The sequence below is a fragment of the Podarcis filfolensis genome (assembly GCF_964270895.1).
Source record: "Podarcis filfolensis genome assembly, chromosome: 16".
Classification (NCBI taxonomy): domain Eukaryota; kingdom Metazoa; phylum Chordata; class Lepidosauria; order Squamata; family Lacertidae; genus Podarcis; species Podarcis filfolensis.
The window spans coordinates 7,499,956-7,518,535 of NC_139620.1; the positions used below are offsets into that span (position 1 = coordinate 7,499,956).

General features: G+C 48.1%; 1 protein-coding gene across 1 annotated transcript in view; it reads right to left on the reverse strand.

The window, feature by feature from the left end:
- Positions 1 to 18,580, reverse strand: part of LOC310751675 (immunoglobulin superfamily DCC subclass member 3-like) — a 31,321-nt gene extending 12,741 nt beyond the window's left edge. The window contains exons 1-6 of the mRNA XM_083591119.1: positions 18,255 to 18,580; positions 10,114 to 10,446; positions 8,225 to 8,369; positions 6,842 to 6,972; positions 5,895 to 6,032; positions 5,570 to 5,728 (exon numbers count right to left, since the gene is read on the reverse strand). Of these exons, the coding sequence (XP_083447245.1) occupies positions 5,570 to 5,728; positions 5,895 to 6,032; positions 6,842 to 6,972; positions 8,225 to 8,369; positions 10,114 to 10,446; positions 18,255 to 18,306 (958 nt within the window). The 5' untranslated portion in view covers positions 18,307 to 18,580. The remainder of the gene's footprint in view (positions 1 to 5,569; positions 5,729 to 5,894; positions 6,033 to 6,841; positions 6,973 to 8,224; positions 8,370 to 10,113; positions 10,447 to 18,254) is intronic.

The window sequence follows — 18,580 nt, forward strand, 5'->3', positions numbered from 1 at the left end:
GCCCCAGGGGGTGGGGGGGTGGGGTGGGGCAGAGTTCCCGCTAGACACAATTACAAATCCACTCAACCCTGCCAGACGCACGAACTCTCTCTCTCTTTGCAAATCCTGCATTATGCAGAATGCACACAAATTGCACAGAGACGAGGCCCTGGAAATTTCGTACTGTTCACGGTTTTTTTAAAAAAAAAAAGTTTTCAAAGAAGAGGGAGTCACACACACACACACACAGGAGCAAAACAGCTCTCTGCAATGGGCAGAAATTTTTTTTTTAAACCCCTCACTTATTAGATTTCCCACATCGTTCTCAGTTTCTGACCCTCCTCCCCTCTTCCCTGGATCCACCAAAATGCTTTCCTGGTTCTCCTTCCCCAAGAAACAAAAAGAAATCATTGTGTTAAGCGAATGCAACTCGTCCTAAATCATCTTTTTTCCCCGCTGTCCTGAATTGGTGCTTCCGTTTGCTCCGAAAGCAGCCAATTTCTCTCTCTGGGCTCATCCACACAATTGATTAATGTGGGCAGTAATCTTCCTAAACCTCCTTTAATTCTCTGTCGTCCTATGACTGGCAGAATCCGAGACCTGGGAGAAGAGTTGGTGGAAGAAGACTGGAAGAAATTTAAAGACTATCTGCAGAAACACTGTAAAATTAATGAATGTTAAAATGATGTCGGATTGAAAATAAGTGGCATTAGCAACAAAGTTAATAAGAGTATGCAAAATTGAACTGATAATGGATGAAAATATAGAGTTATAATATGTTAAGATATAGAGTTAAGATAAACGAAAGGGGGTAAGGATTTGCTGATTTGATTATTTAAATGGGGATACAAAAAGGGGAGGTGTGAGGAGGCCAAGGAAATAAGATAATGAGTTAGGGTTACATGCTGGCCACATGACCCAGAAAAACTGTCTGCGGACAAACGTCGGCTCCCTCGGCCAGTAAAGCGAGATGAGCACCGCAATCACAGAGTCGTTCGCGACTGGACATAACTGTCAGGGATCCTTTACCTTTACAGTGGTACCTCGGGTTACAGATGCTTCAGGTTACAGACGCTTCAGGTTACAGACTCCACTAACCCAGAAATAGTACCTCAGGTTAAGAACTTTGCTTCAGCATGAGAACAGAGATCGTGGGCTGGCGGCGCAGCGGCAGCAGAAAGCCCCATTAGCTAAAGTGGTACCTCAGGTTAAGAACAGTTTTAGATTAAGAACGGACCTCCAGAATGAATTAAGTACTTAACCCGAGGTAACACTGTATACAGGATTGTCTTCAGGTGGTTCAAGCGGTCTGATAACTCCATACCCTCCATCATTTTAGGACATTCCAGGATCAAATCAGAAACTGGGACTGCTTCTCTAAATCAGGGATGTCCCTGGAAAATAGGGACACTTGGAGGCTCCGTGTATGTTGATGCTTTAAGTGCAGTTTGCTAAGGGTGATGAATGTTGTTAAGAGACCCCCTCTTCCCCTCCAATACCCAGAGTTCCCTGGGGTGCTAAACCACACTGGGAACTGTAGCTCAGTAGCAAACTCCAGTTCCCAATATTCTCAGAGGGAAAGGCACAAATTTTAAGGCAATATGATACGGCTCAAAGGCATGTGGCCTCCTTTAAGTTTTGAACTGGACTTTTTGGAGCCATTTTCGAAAGACATCTAAATCCCTCTATGCGGGGCAGGCTGGCTGCGGAAGGAATCGGGCTCAGGCGCCACAGCCCCATGGATCAGTCCTGGTCCCCCAGCTGCGCCACAGCCGAGAGGAGCCCCTCTCAACATCCCCCCACCCACTCCTGGCCGCAGCGTGGGAGCGGCCTCGGAGGCAGATGTCACATTGAAAGGCCTGACACCCTCCAGAAAAGAAGCTTTAAGCTTGCGAGACGGGCCGCATCTCATTAGCTCGCCAAAGGGCTGGGAAATGCACAGCGGCCCCCTCTCCGCCTCGCCCCCCAAACAAAGGAGAGGAGAGACGGCCCCTCACTTGAAAATGGCTTTGTCGTCCAGACGGGGCCGGCATGGCAATGGAGGGGGGCGAGAGAGCGAACTCTGCCCTTTCCCCGTGCCCCATAGAATGCGCCAGAGGAATCTGCGCACCTTCTCACACGCCCAGCAACCACCCTGAAACATATGCTCGCTCGGACCCTTGCTCTTGGCGAAGCTGGGAGATAACAGGAGGTCAGGAAGCAGGGAGTTTAAAAGAATCTGAAGGGACATAGAGATACCCCCCCCCCGGCCTTCTGGATAGCCCCCTAGCCATCGCTCAGGAATACAGCGCCTGCCTTGCAGACAGAAGGTCCCACGTTCTCCAAGTAAGGCTAGGAGTTGTCCCACACCTGAAAACCTGGAGAGCCACTGGCCTTTGTTCAAAAGTTTGAGGACTAGAACCTTGCATTCTTTTTAAGGGAAGGGTTGCAGCTGGGTGGGAGAGAATCTGCTTTGCCTGCAGAAGGTTCAGTCCCCCAGCCTCCCCAGGAAGGCTTGAGAGCCGTCCCTTCCCTGAAACCTTGGGCTGCCGGTCAGTGAGGACAATGGTAAGCTAGCTGGGTCAAGAGCCTGACTCAGGCCGAAGTGGCTTCCTCTGTTCCGAATGCCACAGAACACCTGCTATGCATGCAGAAGGTTCAGTCTCTGGCATCCATGGTTAGAAGCAGGCAGGCAATGGGGAAGAACCTTTATAACCTGAGAGCCTAGATGGATGCTGCCAGTCAGAGTAAGCAGTGCTGGCCTAGGTGAATAAATAGGTCAACCCCACAATCACCTCATTACATAAATCATGTTCAGAATACCACAACACACACATAACTGGCTGTAAAGTAACATAACATTATATATAATGAAACTGTAATTGTCATATCAAAAAATTGCAAAGCACAGTTCCTGGTGGCAATAACATATCATATCACTATTAGTATGTTTTGTGTGTGTTGTGGGATTCTGAACATGATTTACGTAATGAGGCGATTGTGGTGTGTGTTGACCTAGTCATTTGCCATGGCTGTTTCTATTGATATAATTTAGGTAATTAATGATGTTACATATCAATAGTTTGATTATTACAATATAAAAAGTGGAAACAGCAATGACTATGTGTTGTGGTATTCTGGAGGTGAAGAAATAGCCTGACATACTCTAAGTCACCTTCCTAATGTTCCTTTCATCTCCGCAGTATATCGGTTTTAATGCCACCTTTTCCTCCAGAGAGCTCAAGGGCAGCTGCATGGCATAGGGGGGATTCGAACCCTGATCTCGCCCAGGTCCTAATCCGACGCTCTAACCACTGCGCCACACTGGGAGAGGGACCCACTGTCCCAACAGCCTAACACTCTCCACCCCCTTTTTAATCTAAGCAGCGGACCTCTAAGCCAGCCCATTCTGCACCTGAACACTTCTGATAGCTTAGGGGACTGACCCACATGCTAAACACCTCTTTGCCTCTTAACAATGGACTGATCCTCCCATTTTTCCATTTTCGCCTCCAAGTCCATATTCATGTGTCATCCTAGAGAGAAGAAATCGAAGGGGATCTGGCAGCAGTGTGTGTGTGTGAGGGGGTCATGACCTCTGCCCTTTCACCCCGCAAAGTCAAGTGTGCCATTCCCAGCTGGGACGTGCCGGCCAAACCTCGGAGACTCCATCTTCACCCACCGTCTCGTCGCACCCTTGACCTCTCCTGCGGACCCTCGAAGAGCCACAGCTCATGTGCTGGAGGGGGTAGAGGAAGGCTTAAGGGGCGTTCCTGTACCCCTTGACTCCCCAACACAGACCGCTGCTTTCTTCACACACACACACACACACACACACACACACACACACACACACTTTTGTATGAAAACAGAGCCCTGGCAATTCCGAATTCACCGCCACCGCAAGGGGTCCATTTGGCCGACGCCGTTCTCCTGACAGGGTAGTGGGGTGGCTGTTTTGGTTTGTTTTTTTCCTCCCATCAATCACCCCCAGGCCCTTTTGTCCTCAGCGCATGGGTCATGGAATCGACCCCACATCTCTTTATCTGAGCCACGGCCCAGAATCGATGGCCGCTCTGGGGGCTGGTTCGATCCTGCCTCTCATCAACCCTTGAGATGAGAAAGCGGCGGGGGGGGGGGAGAGGCAAGGAGAGGGGGCAGCGAGATGTTCTGAAATGAAACTGATATCAGGGACAAAACACCTTGAAGAGAGAGAGAGACCCAAGACAAGGGGCAATTTCTGTCGAGCAGAAAATGGAGGAGAGCTGTTCATGGTGAGGCGTCCAGGACTTTGTGTCCGGGAGGCAAAGGTCACAGGGGTTTGTAGCCAGACTAAGGAGGCCTTACGAACTCAGAGATGTTTTACCAGCGTAATCAGGGATTTTTCATAGGCAAAATCATGGTGGCGGGTCACCGGCCGACAGATTCAGAACCCCAGTAAAACATTTATGAGGCTCCAGCGAAACTGCTTCACCCCTCTTGATGGCTTGTGTTGACATTGATGGTGGTGATTACTGGGGGGGGGAGATTAATCAGTGTTAGGGTGGGGGGGTGAAGGCTTGTCTGTTGCAAAATCCCAAGGGGAGGGGGAAACCTCTTGCCCCGACGCTCACATAGGCGAAGAGCCTTGAGGGGTTAAACCGAAACAATCCCGCTATCCCCAGTATCCTGATTCCGTCAGCGTCCAGCCCGATAGTTCACAAGCACAATGGTAACAGCTCTCCCCGGGATCTGGCGTTCACAGGCAGGCTATACCTGAACATGGAAGTTCTGTTTCCCACCTACGTCGGCTATTAAAATAAGCATGATAAGGAAGGTTTGGATCCTGCATAGCCATTCTAGTCCACTTAGTGTCTAATCAGATGTCTGCTGGTTTTCTGGATTCCTCCACCAGGCATAACCCACATGCTTTCAATTCTACCATAGGGACTAGAAACCTGGGGATTTTTTATATAAAAAAAAGCTGCCAATTTCACTTTATCTCATTTTATCATTTTTTCCCAAACAGTTGCAATATCTCCATATCTCCACATCACTTTGAGGTGGGCGTGTTACTAGTTTTTTTAAATAATAATAATAATAATAATAATAATAATAATAATAATAATACAGTGGTACCTTGGGTTACATACGCTTCAGGTTACAGACGCTTCAGGTTACAGACTCCGCTAACCCATAAATAATACCTCAGGTTAAGAACTTTGCTTCAGGATGAGAACAGAAATCATGTGGCGACAGTGTGAGGCCCCATTAGCTAAAGTGGTACCTCAGGTTAAGAACAGTTTCAGGTTAAGAATGGACCTCCAGAACGAATTAAGTTCTTAACCTGAGGTACCACTATAATCCTCAATGGGGATTTTAACCTAGGTTCTAGTCTGGCACTTTAATCAGTACACTGCACTGGTTCTGGACAAACTAGGTGTGCTGAGAAAAGGGCATACGCTTTGCACATGCTCAGAATCGCATGCTTCCCTTTAATTTCTGCTCCATGCAGAACGCCGCACACCGCCCGACACTCTCCCCACCGATGGCAGAAAGGACAAAGAATGCAACGCAGGCCAAGTACTCTAGCCAGACACCACCACCCTGGTCCTCTGAGGCCCACATTCACCTTGAACCATGAGGATGCCCTGTGCCGTACGGCGAACCCTGGTGCCAGGCCGGTTGGCGGCACAGACGTAAACTCCGGCGTGCTTCACGGACACGTCTGAGATCATGAGATTCCCAGTTCCCAGGACCTGGATCCCTTCGACGCCGATGGAACGTCCGTCTGTGAGGAGAGAGAGAGAAGGCGAGACATTAAGATTTGTAGGGACGGCGAGTGTGCCAGTGTCACGCAAACACGGACCTCTACAGAAAAGCTTCTCTCTCCCTCCATAATGGCATGAGGTCTGGTTACACAAATATGATTACTCTCTCTCAATTTCCCCACTCACCCAAGCGACTCCAAGACACGATCGGCCGAGGGTTGCCAGTAGCGATGCATTCCAAGATGGCCGTCTGGTGCACCGTGATGGTCAGGTTCTGCGGACCGGAGAGGATGACCGGCTCCTTGTAGAGCTTGGCCACTGAGACTGGTGAGAGAGAATGGAGGGAAAATGAGGTGGGTGCTTCGTCCCCCTGAACTTCTGAGCCCATCATTTCCAGAGGCACAGAAAGCAATCCAAGCTTAGCATCTGAAAGAGGCAGCTCTTCCTAATCTGCCAGTTACGGTTTCCCTCGGTTCCTCATTTTTCCTTGATTCAGCCATAGGGACTGGCAACTTGGACCTTTATTTAATTAATGCTGTCTGTTCATTTTGGCTTCTTCTTTCCCCAGAGTTCAGTCCAGTTCTCCACATTTCCACATCAGCTTGCAAACTTCTTTTCTAAGCCCTCACACAAAAAAATTCTCAGTATTTTAGCGTGCGTTTTTCCTGATGGACACATATATTTTTTTCTTTGCCGTTCTTCCTAATGCAAGGCATCTTTCTGTGTTATTTGTATCCATTCTTAGCCCTGCTCAGAGCAGGCCCACCCAAGTTAACACACGTGCCCGATATAGGGGTCTACATAGCAGCTCTACGTAGAACTTCATAGAATCATAGACTCTTAGAGTTCAAAGGGACCCCTACGGTCATCTATGCATCCTTCAATGCAAAGGAATCTCAGCTATTGGAATCTCAACTTCATCAGATACAACCTTTGCTTTCGAAAGCACCTCAGAGAAACCCCTGCCCCACCTTGCCAGCTCCATGCCCTCCATCTCTAGCTCACTAGACCAGTGGCCAATTTTCCAAATACCCCCCAAGGAAAATCAGCTGGCTTCCCTGCCTCATCCCAGATGTGATTCAGCTGTGGGTCCTGCATTGCAGAGGGCTGGGTGGCCCTCCGCTGATTCTCACCGCTGATGCTCAGCATGGCCTCCTGGCTGTAACGGGTGTTGGCGATGTTGCTGGCCACACAGCGGTAGGTGCCCACGTCGGAACGCCGCACGCCCGTGATCTGAAGGATCCCGGTGGGGAGCAATGTGTACCTGGCAGAATTAGGAAGAGAGAGAATGAAACAGAGAAGAGGTTGGAAGTGGGTCTCCGGCCTCCCCTGGGCCAGCGGGGGGAGTGAATCCCCTTTGAAGGAAGGCTGCAGCCTTTGGGACTTGGGGATGGCTTATGATGCCCAGTGAAATGGATAACATGGATAGGGGGAAAATGGAAGGGAGAAGGGAAGCAGGACAAATCCATCAGCTCTGCTAAGTGACCGGCAGCTGAGTGAGGCCCAGGTGAAGGTAAAGGTAAAGGGACCCTGATCATTAGGTCCAGTCGTGGCCAACTCTGGGGTTGCGGCGCTCATCTCGCTTTACTGGCTGAGGGAGCCAGCGTACAGCTTCCGGGTCATGTGGCCAGCATCACTAAGCCACTTCTGGAGAACCAGAGCAGCGCACGGAAACGTCATTTACCTTCCCGCCAGAGTGGTACCTATTTATCTACTTGCACTTTGACATGTTTTCGAACTGCTAGGTTGGCAGGAGGTGAAGCCCAGGACTTTGCCCCCAAGTCCTGTGTATATATATATATACACACACACACACACACACACACACACACACTTTCATTAAATTTTCTGTTTTACAATTTCAAACCAACATTTTACAAACTTTAAACTATACAACAACTTCCCTTCTTCTCTTTCCATTTTACATATCTTACATCCATCTGCATATTTTGTTATAACCATTCAAATCAATTTTCCACCCTTACACCCATCAATAATTATTTGCTCTGTTGAATTTATCTTAACGCTGTCAGTGTTTTCAGCTGTATACAGCTATTTCCCATGTACTCAATAAACGTTTTCTAATCTGCTTTAAACTGTATTTTTCCATCTATAAGACACCCCCATATATAAGATGCCCCCTATTTTGGGGGACTCAGATTTAAGAAAAGGAGGGGAGATGTATCCGTGTATAAGACACCCCCTAATTTTTGACATTATTTTTAAGGAGAAAAACCTAGTCTTATACACGGAAAAATACGGTATGTTCTTCTTCCTCTCTTATGCTGTATGTTAAACCTGCAAGTTGTGCATATTCTATCAACTTGAGCTGCCCGTCCTCTTTAGCTGGGACGTTGCTCCCTTCCAAAGTCCTGCCTTGTTGGTTATTGCTGATTCCTGGGACGCTTCCTTCCCTCACCTTACACTCACTCACCACAAACCAAATCCGTAACACACAAGCACACCAGTCCCCTCCAACCATACCACCAGCACCCCAGGCCCATTCAAGAGCTCACCGGTAGTCATCCGTCAGCAGGGCTGTGCGGTTGCGCTCCCAGGTTATTGTGGCTTCGGGGACGCCCTGGATGAAGCACTGGAACCGGGCGACGCCTCCCTCTTCTACGGCCATGGATTCTGGGTGCATGTGGAATTTGGACAGAGCTGCGGGGAGAAACAGGGTGCAATCACCACCTCCACCCCCAAGACGCATGCGGAGCTCCCCCCAGCAATGTTGCTGGCATCATCTACAGTCGTACCTTGGGACTTGTATGTTTTGGCTCCCAAACGCGGCAAACCCAGACGTGAGTGTTCTGGTCTGCAAACGTTTTTCGGAAGTCAAATGTGTGGGGATGATTCGGGAGGCAGGAGAGGATATATTATTGAATGATATCCTTCCTAACTTGCGCTAGCAAGTTCCGTATTCCAGCAGAGTTCCAAACATCCCCCTTTTTAAATTATGCAGCGATCAGCTTGTTCCTGACTCATCTGAGTCTTACTATTAAAGATCCCTTCATGGTAAAATCCCTTCTAATCCCTCTTAAAAAGAATAAACACAAGAATCTGATTAACGTTAATATAAAAGTAGTTACTCACAGATTCATTCAGGTTCATAGGCATATCCCTGAAGGCAGACTTAGGTTACATAACAACTAGAACTATTCCATAAAGGAGTTAGTCCCAACAAGTGATTGCGACTAAGCAGTCACTTCCCCAAACACACAGCAACATACAAAATGGAGAGCACACACCGATCAGAACATGGAGGCCATGTGCTCCTCCGTGCTAGTACAACACAGCATACCCTCTTCAAGTCACATGCAGTGGAAGTCTGTCCCAACTCAGGAGGAAACAGGAAGTCTTCTCCTGAGTGGTACAAAACATCCCCTAAGATGTCCACTGTAGGAATGTTCTCCTTGACTGCTATAAGTTTTACATCCCACAGAACGGACTTCCGGAACGGATTATGTTCGAGAACCAAGGTACAGCTGTACGTAGAACTGTCAGCATGCATGGCACTTTTGGGAGCGGAAGCCCCTGCCCCAAGGACATTACAGTCCATGTGGTGTAAGAGATGGAAGAAGAGATCCAAGACCCAAGGACCCAAGATCCAAACTTGGATTGGTGGGAAAAGAGTAATAATGGTCAGCAAGACAGTTGGAACAGAGGGAGCTGCCTCATACGGAGTCAGGCCATTGATCCATATAGTTCAGTATTGTCTACACCAGGTTTCCTCAACCTTGGCCCTCCAGATGTTTTTGGCCTACAACTCCCATGATCCCTAGCTAGCAGGACCAGTGGTCAGGGATGATGGGAATTGTAGTCTCAAAACATCTGGAGCGCTGAGGTTGAGGAAGCCTGGCCTACACTGGGTGGCAGTGACTCTCCAGGAGATCTCTCCCAGCCTTACCAGGAGATGCTGAAGATTGAACCCAGGTCCTTCTGCCTGAGGAGATTTCTGAGGGCCAGACAGAAAGGTCTGGAGGAGCTGAATATGCCCTCCCTCAGGCCTGAGCATCTCCACCCCAATGTATAAATTACAGAGTTAATAAAAAGCATGGAAACAAAACAAGAAAACACTCCCACCAGGGGTGGACTTGGGTAAATTTTTTGTAACATGGCCCCCTGTACAAGGCCAAAATTTGGCACCCTCCCAAAACGGATCTTCCCAATTATGGAACTTCTCCATTTTGGACCCTCTCGGCTTGGCACAAATCTGAACCCCCAAATGGATCTTCTCCATGATGGATCTTCTCGGTTTGGAGCCCCCTTGACTTCCTCACCCATTGTGGGATAACTTCCTGCACCACCCTAAATCCAGCACTGCTCCCAGCCCGCCCGCTGCACCCTTTTTGAACCCACAGAAGATAGCGCCAAATGGCGGCCATCTTGGCCGGCCCAAACTCACTCGCAATTTGCACTCGGGCCTTGCGGCTGACCAGCAGGCCGTAGCGGTTCTGGGCAGTGCAGCTGTACTCTCCGGCGCTGGAGTCGCTCGTGGCATTGGCGTCCACCGCTCCGCCTCCCCGGGGCCGCCGGTGCACACTTTCCAGCCGCAGGGAGCCGTTGGACAAGATGGCGGCATGGCTGTCGTTGGAGAGGGCCACCCCGTTCCGGTACCAGGTGATGGCGATGGGCGCCTCACCTTCCACTTGGCAGTGCAAGAGGAGCGGGCGATCTCGGATGGCGATCACGTCGCTGGGCTCCAAGAGGAACGCCAGCTCTGAAGGGTAGGCCAGGCCTGTGAGAAAGAATGAGATTTACAGGCCTGGAAAGCCAGCCTCCACTATCCATGGTGGTTGTTTGTTTGTTTGTTTGTTACGCAACATGGTATTTTACTTATTTATTTCATAAAATTTGCTTTGATGGTTGTTGGGTTTCGTTTTGCTTTGTTTACAACCAAGCGGCATACACGTTTTATGAAATAAATAAAACTTGTATACCGCTTGATCAGAAAGCAACCCTAAGCAAAACTTGAAAGAAATTTGCAAAAAAAGAGAAGAAAACGAATACGAGTATTATTTATTCGTTTGCCAAAGCCATTACCGAAAACAAAATACATTGCAGGGATAAGACAACTGTTAAAACCAGGCATTCTGTCAGAAAAGAGTTTGCTCCCCAGAAGAATTTAACTGGTCGTCTCCACAAAATTTATATACTACTTGACTGTATAAAAACAACAACCCAAAGAAACCTCAAAGCGCTTCGCAAAATGAAGACTAAAATTATCAGTAAAAACAGCTATTTGAAACATTTTGAAAAATAATTAAAATCAATGATAAGCTTTTTTTTTGAAGGCACTCTGCCACTGAGTTACAGCTCTTGCCCTTGAGAGAAAAACAGAACTTCTCTGTACTCAAGCAAGAAAAAAAACCACCTCTTATTTTCAGACTCTTGGGTCTATCTAGCTCTATATTGTCTACACTGACTGACAGCAGCTCTCCATGTTTTCAGGAGAGGGGACAATTCCCAATTCCCAGCTCTACTTAGAGATGGCAGGGACAAAACCTGGGACCTTTTGCACGCAAAGCAGATGCTCTACCTCTTCCCTTAAATACAATAGTAAGATTCTAGTCCTCATTGTTCTGAACTGAGAGATGATTTTTAAAAAGAGCAGAGGAAGCTGGAGGGAGGAAAAAGTAAGATATAAATGCAGTAAAATAAATAGCAAAAATGTTTATTAATAACCAACAATGATTATTATTAAATAATAATAATAATCCAGAGTCAATGTAAGGATGCAACAACAAGCAAAGAGGTGACATTGCTCCTTCTCATCCCACAATTCTCGTGCCAAGGCCCCGTCTTCACTGCTCTCCCTCCCCCCACAAAAAAACCCCTCATCCCCTTCCCCTTATGTCCCCAAATTGCCTCTGAGTGCCAAAGAGCCTTGAACGGGAGTCTAAAATTAGCTCTGGGGACTTGGGGAAGAACAAGGGCAATTAAGAGCCTCTTGGCTTCCGAGTGGGGTGATTTCTATAGCTTCAAAGGGGCTAATCTCGCTTCCTTTCACCCTCACTTCCTGGCCCATACCACACCCCATTGGGGGTCGTCGCCCCCTCTTCTCTCCCTCCCCTGCCCACCCGCACAACACATCCAAGAGGCATTTCATTCACAAGCCGTGTTTTTTGGCCGCAGACCAAAGAGGGCCAGCTCTGTCTCTGGCCACACCCTCCGACAGTCGGGGTGTCTGCCAAAAAAAGGGACAAAAAAAAGGAGGAAGGAAGTTGGATTTGGGGTGAGGGGGGGTTGGCACCACGCCAAAATGATGCGCTCAAAGCACGCTCTGCCACACGTTGGCTTGCGTCCCAGACTTGGAGGGGATGGGGATGTGTGGGCAAGGGCAGCAATGCACAGCTGGGGCACAGTTGTAAGACGAGGGGTTTTAGGGCAGAGTTTTGGGGGCCCCCACGCAGCCGAATGAGCAGGAGGGTCCTCAGATACAGTGGGACGGGCTGGCAGCAGGTGCTGCGCCCTCTAAACATGTGTGAGTTGGCAATGGGGGCTCCATCACACCTGGAGCGTAACTAAGCTGACTTGTAGGTGTCACACACACCCTGGGTCTGCCTAGGCCCATTCTAACTCCCCTGCCTAGCCATGATTCTCCCAGGGTCCCAGGCACGGAAAGATCGTTCCAAAATCCCCAGCTCAAAATCTAATTAGAGAGGCCCAGGATTGAACCCAGAAACTTCAAATCTTGTGCTCTACTACTAAGGAACACTGGTATTGGTTTTCTACAAGAGCATTGGCCTCCTGAGCCCAGTGTTGCCCACACGGACTGGCAGAGGCTTTCCAGTCTTTCTCCAACCCTAGCTGGAGATGCCTGGGATTTTCTACATGGAAAACGTGTGGGTTAGCCCTGAGCTATGATCCTTTCCCTCAGTAGATAGAGCGTGAGACTCTTAGTCGCAGGGTTGTGGGTTTGAGACCCATGTTGGGCAAGGGGTTCCTGCATTATGGGGGGTTGGACTAGATGATCGCGATGGTCCCTTCCAACTCTACGATTCCGTGATTCTATAAAATACATTCAGATCACGGTCCTCACGTTTGTAAAGAAAGGGATGGTTTAACAGGAACAAAAGGAAGCTACTTCATCACGAAGTTAGCCCATTGGCCCAACTAGCTCAGTGCCCTGACTGGCAGCTGCTCTCCAGGTTTTCAAGCAGGGTTGCTAACTGGAGATGCCAGGATTTGAACCCGGGACCTTCTGCATGCTCTGCCTACCCGTGACAAAATAAAGAAATAAAGTCAGATTCTACTTCTGAGACGAGTCCCTGCTTCAGTCCTTGGCCTCTCCTGTTAAGGCTGGAAGTTTCCCCTGCCTGAAACCCAGGACAGCTGCTGCCAGTCAGTGTAGACTGACTGTAGACTGTAAACTGACAGTGTAGACAATGTTGAGCGAGATGGGCTAAAGCTCTGACTCAGAATAAGACAGCTTCCAATTTAAGCCAGCCGTTTATCCAGCGCCATGAGGACCAGAATTTCATTTTATTTTATTGAATTTCTGTGCAATCCCTTCCTCATCATAATGTCTCAGGGCGGCTCACAGCATCTCACTTCACTTCTGAGGCCTGAGCTCAGCAGCGGCGCCTAAAATTCCTGAAAAGCAAAGCCAAGTCGCTTGACTTTCTCCTCAGGTTCACTCCTCAGGCTCAGCCCAGGGGAGAGGGCCTTCTTCTCCGCAGGATCCCTGGGGTGTCCACACACGGGTGCTGTCCACGTGGCCGCCCCAGACAACCTCCCTCTCTTTCCCCCCCAACCCCATAAGCTCCCAAACCAAACAGATGGAAACTGCTGTGCGAAGTGGGGGGAAATAAATAAAGAGACTTTAATCCCCTCAGAGGGAGGGCTGCTCGCTCAGCCGGCCGGCCGGCACAAAGTTAAACTCTGGGCGATGACAATGGGCTCTGTGGAGAAAAGGGGGGCGAGGGAGGTGGGGAGACGGGATTGTCCCCCCCCTTGACATCTTGATGGATGCCACCATTCAAGGCCGCCTTAGCAACTGCATGGCTGGCCGGGGAGGCCCCATAGCCCGGCTGTTGAGAGAGGCTTTGCGGGGGGCCCGGCATGGCGGACAATGGGCTGGGTCAGAAGGGGCCGAGGCAGGCCCTATTGTCCCGTCCCCTGCTCGGCAGCCCCCCGCCTTCCTCGCGCCCCATCTGCCGGCCCACGTGACGGGCTCGGGGTGAGGTTCCCATGACTTGCCCCATCACTCATGGACGTGGGTCTCCATGTCGGACCCTCGCCTCCGCCCCGCCATCGGTCACAGGCCTAGGGCTGGCCGCCCCCCACCCGGTCACACACCCACTGTCCCTCAGGCTGGGCCAAAGAAGGGGGTTACGACCCCCAGGTTTCGCCTCCTTTCTAAGTCCCCTCAGGCAAATTGCCTTTGGACTTGACGTCGGGGCGCAACCATTCGTGAAATGGAGTCGACGGGCCTGTGACGAGGAGAGGGTGCGAGGCTTGGCGTGAGCTGGCCAGAGTTGGGGGGCTGCGTACACACCCCGCGTTCAAAGCACATTTGAAGCACAGGCAGATGCCCTAAGGATCTGGGAACTGTAGCGTGCCCAGTTCACAGCGCCCTGACCAAACTAAATATGGTAGGCCGTTGCACTCAATTCTGCACATCCCACTAGTTCCCTGGGAAGCCTAAGGTCTCCTTGGGCAGCCTACACACTGTTTATTTCAAGCACAAGACTTCCCCCAGAGAATGCTGGGAATTGTAGCTTGCCCCTCAAAGAGCTACAGTTCCCAGCACCCTCAGCAAACTAGAGTTTGCGGGATTCCCCAGTTCTGCTTGGAAGAAAGGGGGTTCCCTTAGAATAAGGATCAGGCTGGGAAACACAGTTTTGTACAAGGAGCTCATGAAAGAAGAGCCTAGGAGTCAAGGTTCTTCTGTCCCTGCTTCTAATTCCCCATAATACTGTATATCCAAACTGCTGAGGAAATTCTCTTTCTCTCTCTCTTTGTCTCTCTCTTTCCAGGGAAGTTTGGCAACTTAAATAAGAGTTTGCCTTGTTCTCTCTCTCTCTCCCAGAGGCGTCTGCCATAAGATATTGGCAATTGTGGGATGGGGTGATGGGGAGCAATTTGCCATGTCCCTTAGGGGCCCCTATCTATCCTGTGAGGGCCCCACACATCCCAAAACAAACAGGGGTTGGAAAATGTGGCTTGAACCATCGTTGAATTTCTCACCACCACTACACTACCATGCTGTACATGATTATCTCTCCACTATCACCTTCATTCTAAATCATGCTTTAACTTCATCTGCCAAAATACAAGGGGCTGTTTCAAAGGCCAACCCATCCCTGCTTTTGTGTTGTGGTTTTTTAAGGGTGCAACCTGAAGCGGAAGCAATACTTTTGTGTGTGTCTAATTCTGGTGCAATCAACATTAATAATAATAATTATATATTGGGTAACACCCTCTGGGGGAGTAGGAATTTGCTCCCCACCCCCTGCTCCCATTTGAGTTTGGTTGTCTCTGATAGAGCATGTCAGGAGCCTGAAATCAACTCAGGACCCACGTCACTGATTTAGTGATAGGGCATTCCCCCCTTCCACCAAAACTGATGCCATGAAAATGCACCAGTCCCAAATGTTGCCTCTTCCATCATCTGTCTTAGCTATAAACCATTGCAGATTATTATTATTATTATTATTATTATTATTATTATTATTATTATCAGCTAATAAAACACATCATGTGTAAGATCACTGAACTCTAGTTTTATTGAGATCATATCCAAGCTACAATGACTTTGGAAAAACTTTGCTCTAAGAGCGAATGCCTTATATACTGAGTTACATCGCTGGTCCAGCTAGCTCAGTAGTTATCCACATTGCATAGCAGCAGCTCTCTCCCGACGCTACCAGGAGATGCTCAGTGATTGAAACTGAGACCTTCTGCATGCAACGCAGATTCTCTCTCACAAGACTACAACCTTCCCAAATGGTGTGCAGAAACTTCTAACGGGAGAAATCTGTTTTGTAGATTCTGCAAGGCTGTTTTGTCTGTTTGTTTCCCCCCTGTTGGGCTCGCAAGGGGCAACCCTTTTGGAATTTGCAAACTTCCACCGATGGCCTCTTTCAAGCATCATGCTGCCCAGCCAAACAGATCACTTGCGTAAAGTGGGTTAGTTTTAAGAGTTAGGTGGGTGGTGGAAGTAGCTGACTCCAGATATATGTGTCAACTTAAAAGTCTAGCAGTGCAGCATTTCAGATAAGTGCCTTATTATTTCAGCTGCAAATAAAGCTCAGTTTGTGGGGTTGTTGGGCACTAAGGAACTTTGGATAAAAGAAGGAAAAAGGGAGCAGGTTTTGGCACATGAGACAAGATGGGTTGGTAACAAATCTTCATTAATATATTTTTAAGGACCAGTAACGAACTGCATTAACTTATGAATTTTATTATTTCAGTCACAGACCAGTTCCAGCCCACATACAATATCAAGGAAGTCATAAAACACAATAGGGATACATTTGAATTTGCAATTAACTTATTTGCATTTCAAAACCCCCAAACTGACATCTATTTTTAAGGCCTTTGAAAGTACTTAAAAACAAAACAAAACTACACCCACTTCTGACCAGAAATATAATTTTATTCTTCATGTCCTAGACTAACAGTTCCCAAACTTTCGCCCCTCCACAGACCACCTAAAATTGGTTTAGTGTCCTGGCAGATAAACTTAACGACTGTTGCAGCAATTGCAACGTGGTGCTGGATGATTTTGAATTGTATTTTTTTTACAGACACGCCATGGACCATTCAAATGAAATTTGTGGGCTGTTGATGGTCTACAGACCTCAGTCTGGAAACTCCTTTTCTAGACACAGAGCATTTTTCCAAATTGGTGGGAGGCAAATGATAAGGGTTTTCAAGAAGGTAGCTGTATAGTGCAATGATATGGGTGCTTGCTCAGGTATAGGTCCCAGTGTGCTCTGCAGGGCTTGATCTTAAGAAAGTGCACATGAGATTTCAGCCATAGCTGTGGCAAATTTCCCCTTGCCTCTTGAAATCTGCTTCAACTTTTTTTAAAAAAAAGAGCGGTGGTGGTTAAACAAACAAGCAAATGTGTATTTAGGGTGAAACAGGGGGTCAAAATATGAATGGATGTTTCCGTTTTCTCCAGTGTTTCTGTGAAGAAGAAGAAAAACACCATAGCACCATAGCACGCCCCAATAAAACACACTAGAGAGTTAGGATCCATTAACTCTCGTGAGTTACAGCCTGCACCGATAGCCCTATAAAATGTGCCGCCAACAAACATCTCTGTGTAGGAGCTCCCAAGTCCTGCTCAGGCAGAGAAATAAACCCAGAAGACCTCTGTTTCCCCAGCCAGCTCTATTAACCTGCGTTAAAACACCCTTCTCCTTCCTGTACCCAGAGACGATCCACTGTAGGGTCACAAATTTCATACGGGGTGAGGTTCCTGTGTGCCCGGGATTGAGTTGAGACACGACCAGACTTTGAACCACGAAAGCAAGACGAGAACACTCAGATCAACCCTATCCCAGTTTCCAGAGCACTGAAACAAATTTGTGAATGGGCTACACAACCAAAAAAACACACTGAGACCTAGCTCTCGGGAGAGAATCCTTGTTCAACCCCCAAACAATCCAATCGGCTTTATTGCCACCTTCAAAAACCCAACAGCTTCAAGCTCTAATTGTCCTGTCTTGAGCGGACATCTGGGAGACAGCGAAACAACCCTGTCTAGGACTTGAAAAGAAAGAAACCTTTTGCAATTGGCATAACATTGTCCCATCCATAGACCCTCCTTCCAAATTTCTGGTCCATCCATAGCTTGATTTACGTAGCGGGGGATAAATGAACTGTTTCTTGTGCTGGGGTTGCCACTCTATTGATGCTTATAAACCTCTGTCTCCCCCCCCCCCATTTGAACGTTCAGAATCTGAGAAAGTTGTCCCGTCAGAGAAGAAATATCAAAACAGAAAAACACAAAATCATCTATTCTCCTCTCATCCCTCCATGCACACAACTGTCAGTCAGTCCATCAACTCTTGGTTTGGCAAACCGATCTGTGAACTCAGTCATAGTAGACTCGGTTTCCGCAATCTCCCAGTCTCCCTCTCCCCAGTTTGCAAATGAATAGAGCTCTCCCAACTCACTAGAGTGGTATTATAACCAGGGGGAATCCTATGGACTTTGAGATTTCACCCAGACCTAAGTATCCAAGATTTGACAATATGCCAAACGCAAATTAAATTTAGATCCAAAGCGACTTGAGATTGCACTGCTATTTGGGCAGGCAGGGGAATAATTTGCTGAAGTTTTGCAATGAATGTGGGGACTGGAGGGGGGGACATACAACAGAATCTCTAACACATACCCCATCCTCACTGATTTCTCCCAAATCCAGAGTCACTGCACCCGCCCCAAAATGGTTCGATTTCACACGACGGAGGAGAAACAGAAGAAGTCCAACTAAGATATTGTTATCCATACATATACAGAGCTACGTAGGCAGGTGAATTCAAAGTGAATTAAGGAAGATATATATATGTCTGAAAACCCACTTACCCCAATCTTGCAGAAACAGCCCCAAGACCAACCAACCGCTCCAAGGTGACATCCCCCAAAATTTAGCACGCCGGTGGGTAAAACCATGAAAATAGGGAAAAATCCACTTGTACTTCTGAACAAAATACGCCAAAAAAAGGGGGAAAGTTTCTGCAGGAACTTTTTAAGAAAAAGGGTGGTCAGGAGGTAATTCCATGTATGAGTTTTGGGCGATCTCTTCTAATTCAGCAAAGCACCCCACCCCCCCAAAAAACAAAAATTATTAGTCTTTGGCCTAAACTTGTATATATATCTGTATGTTTTGCACTAGTCTGTGATCATGGCCC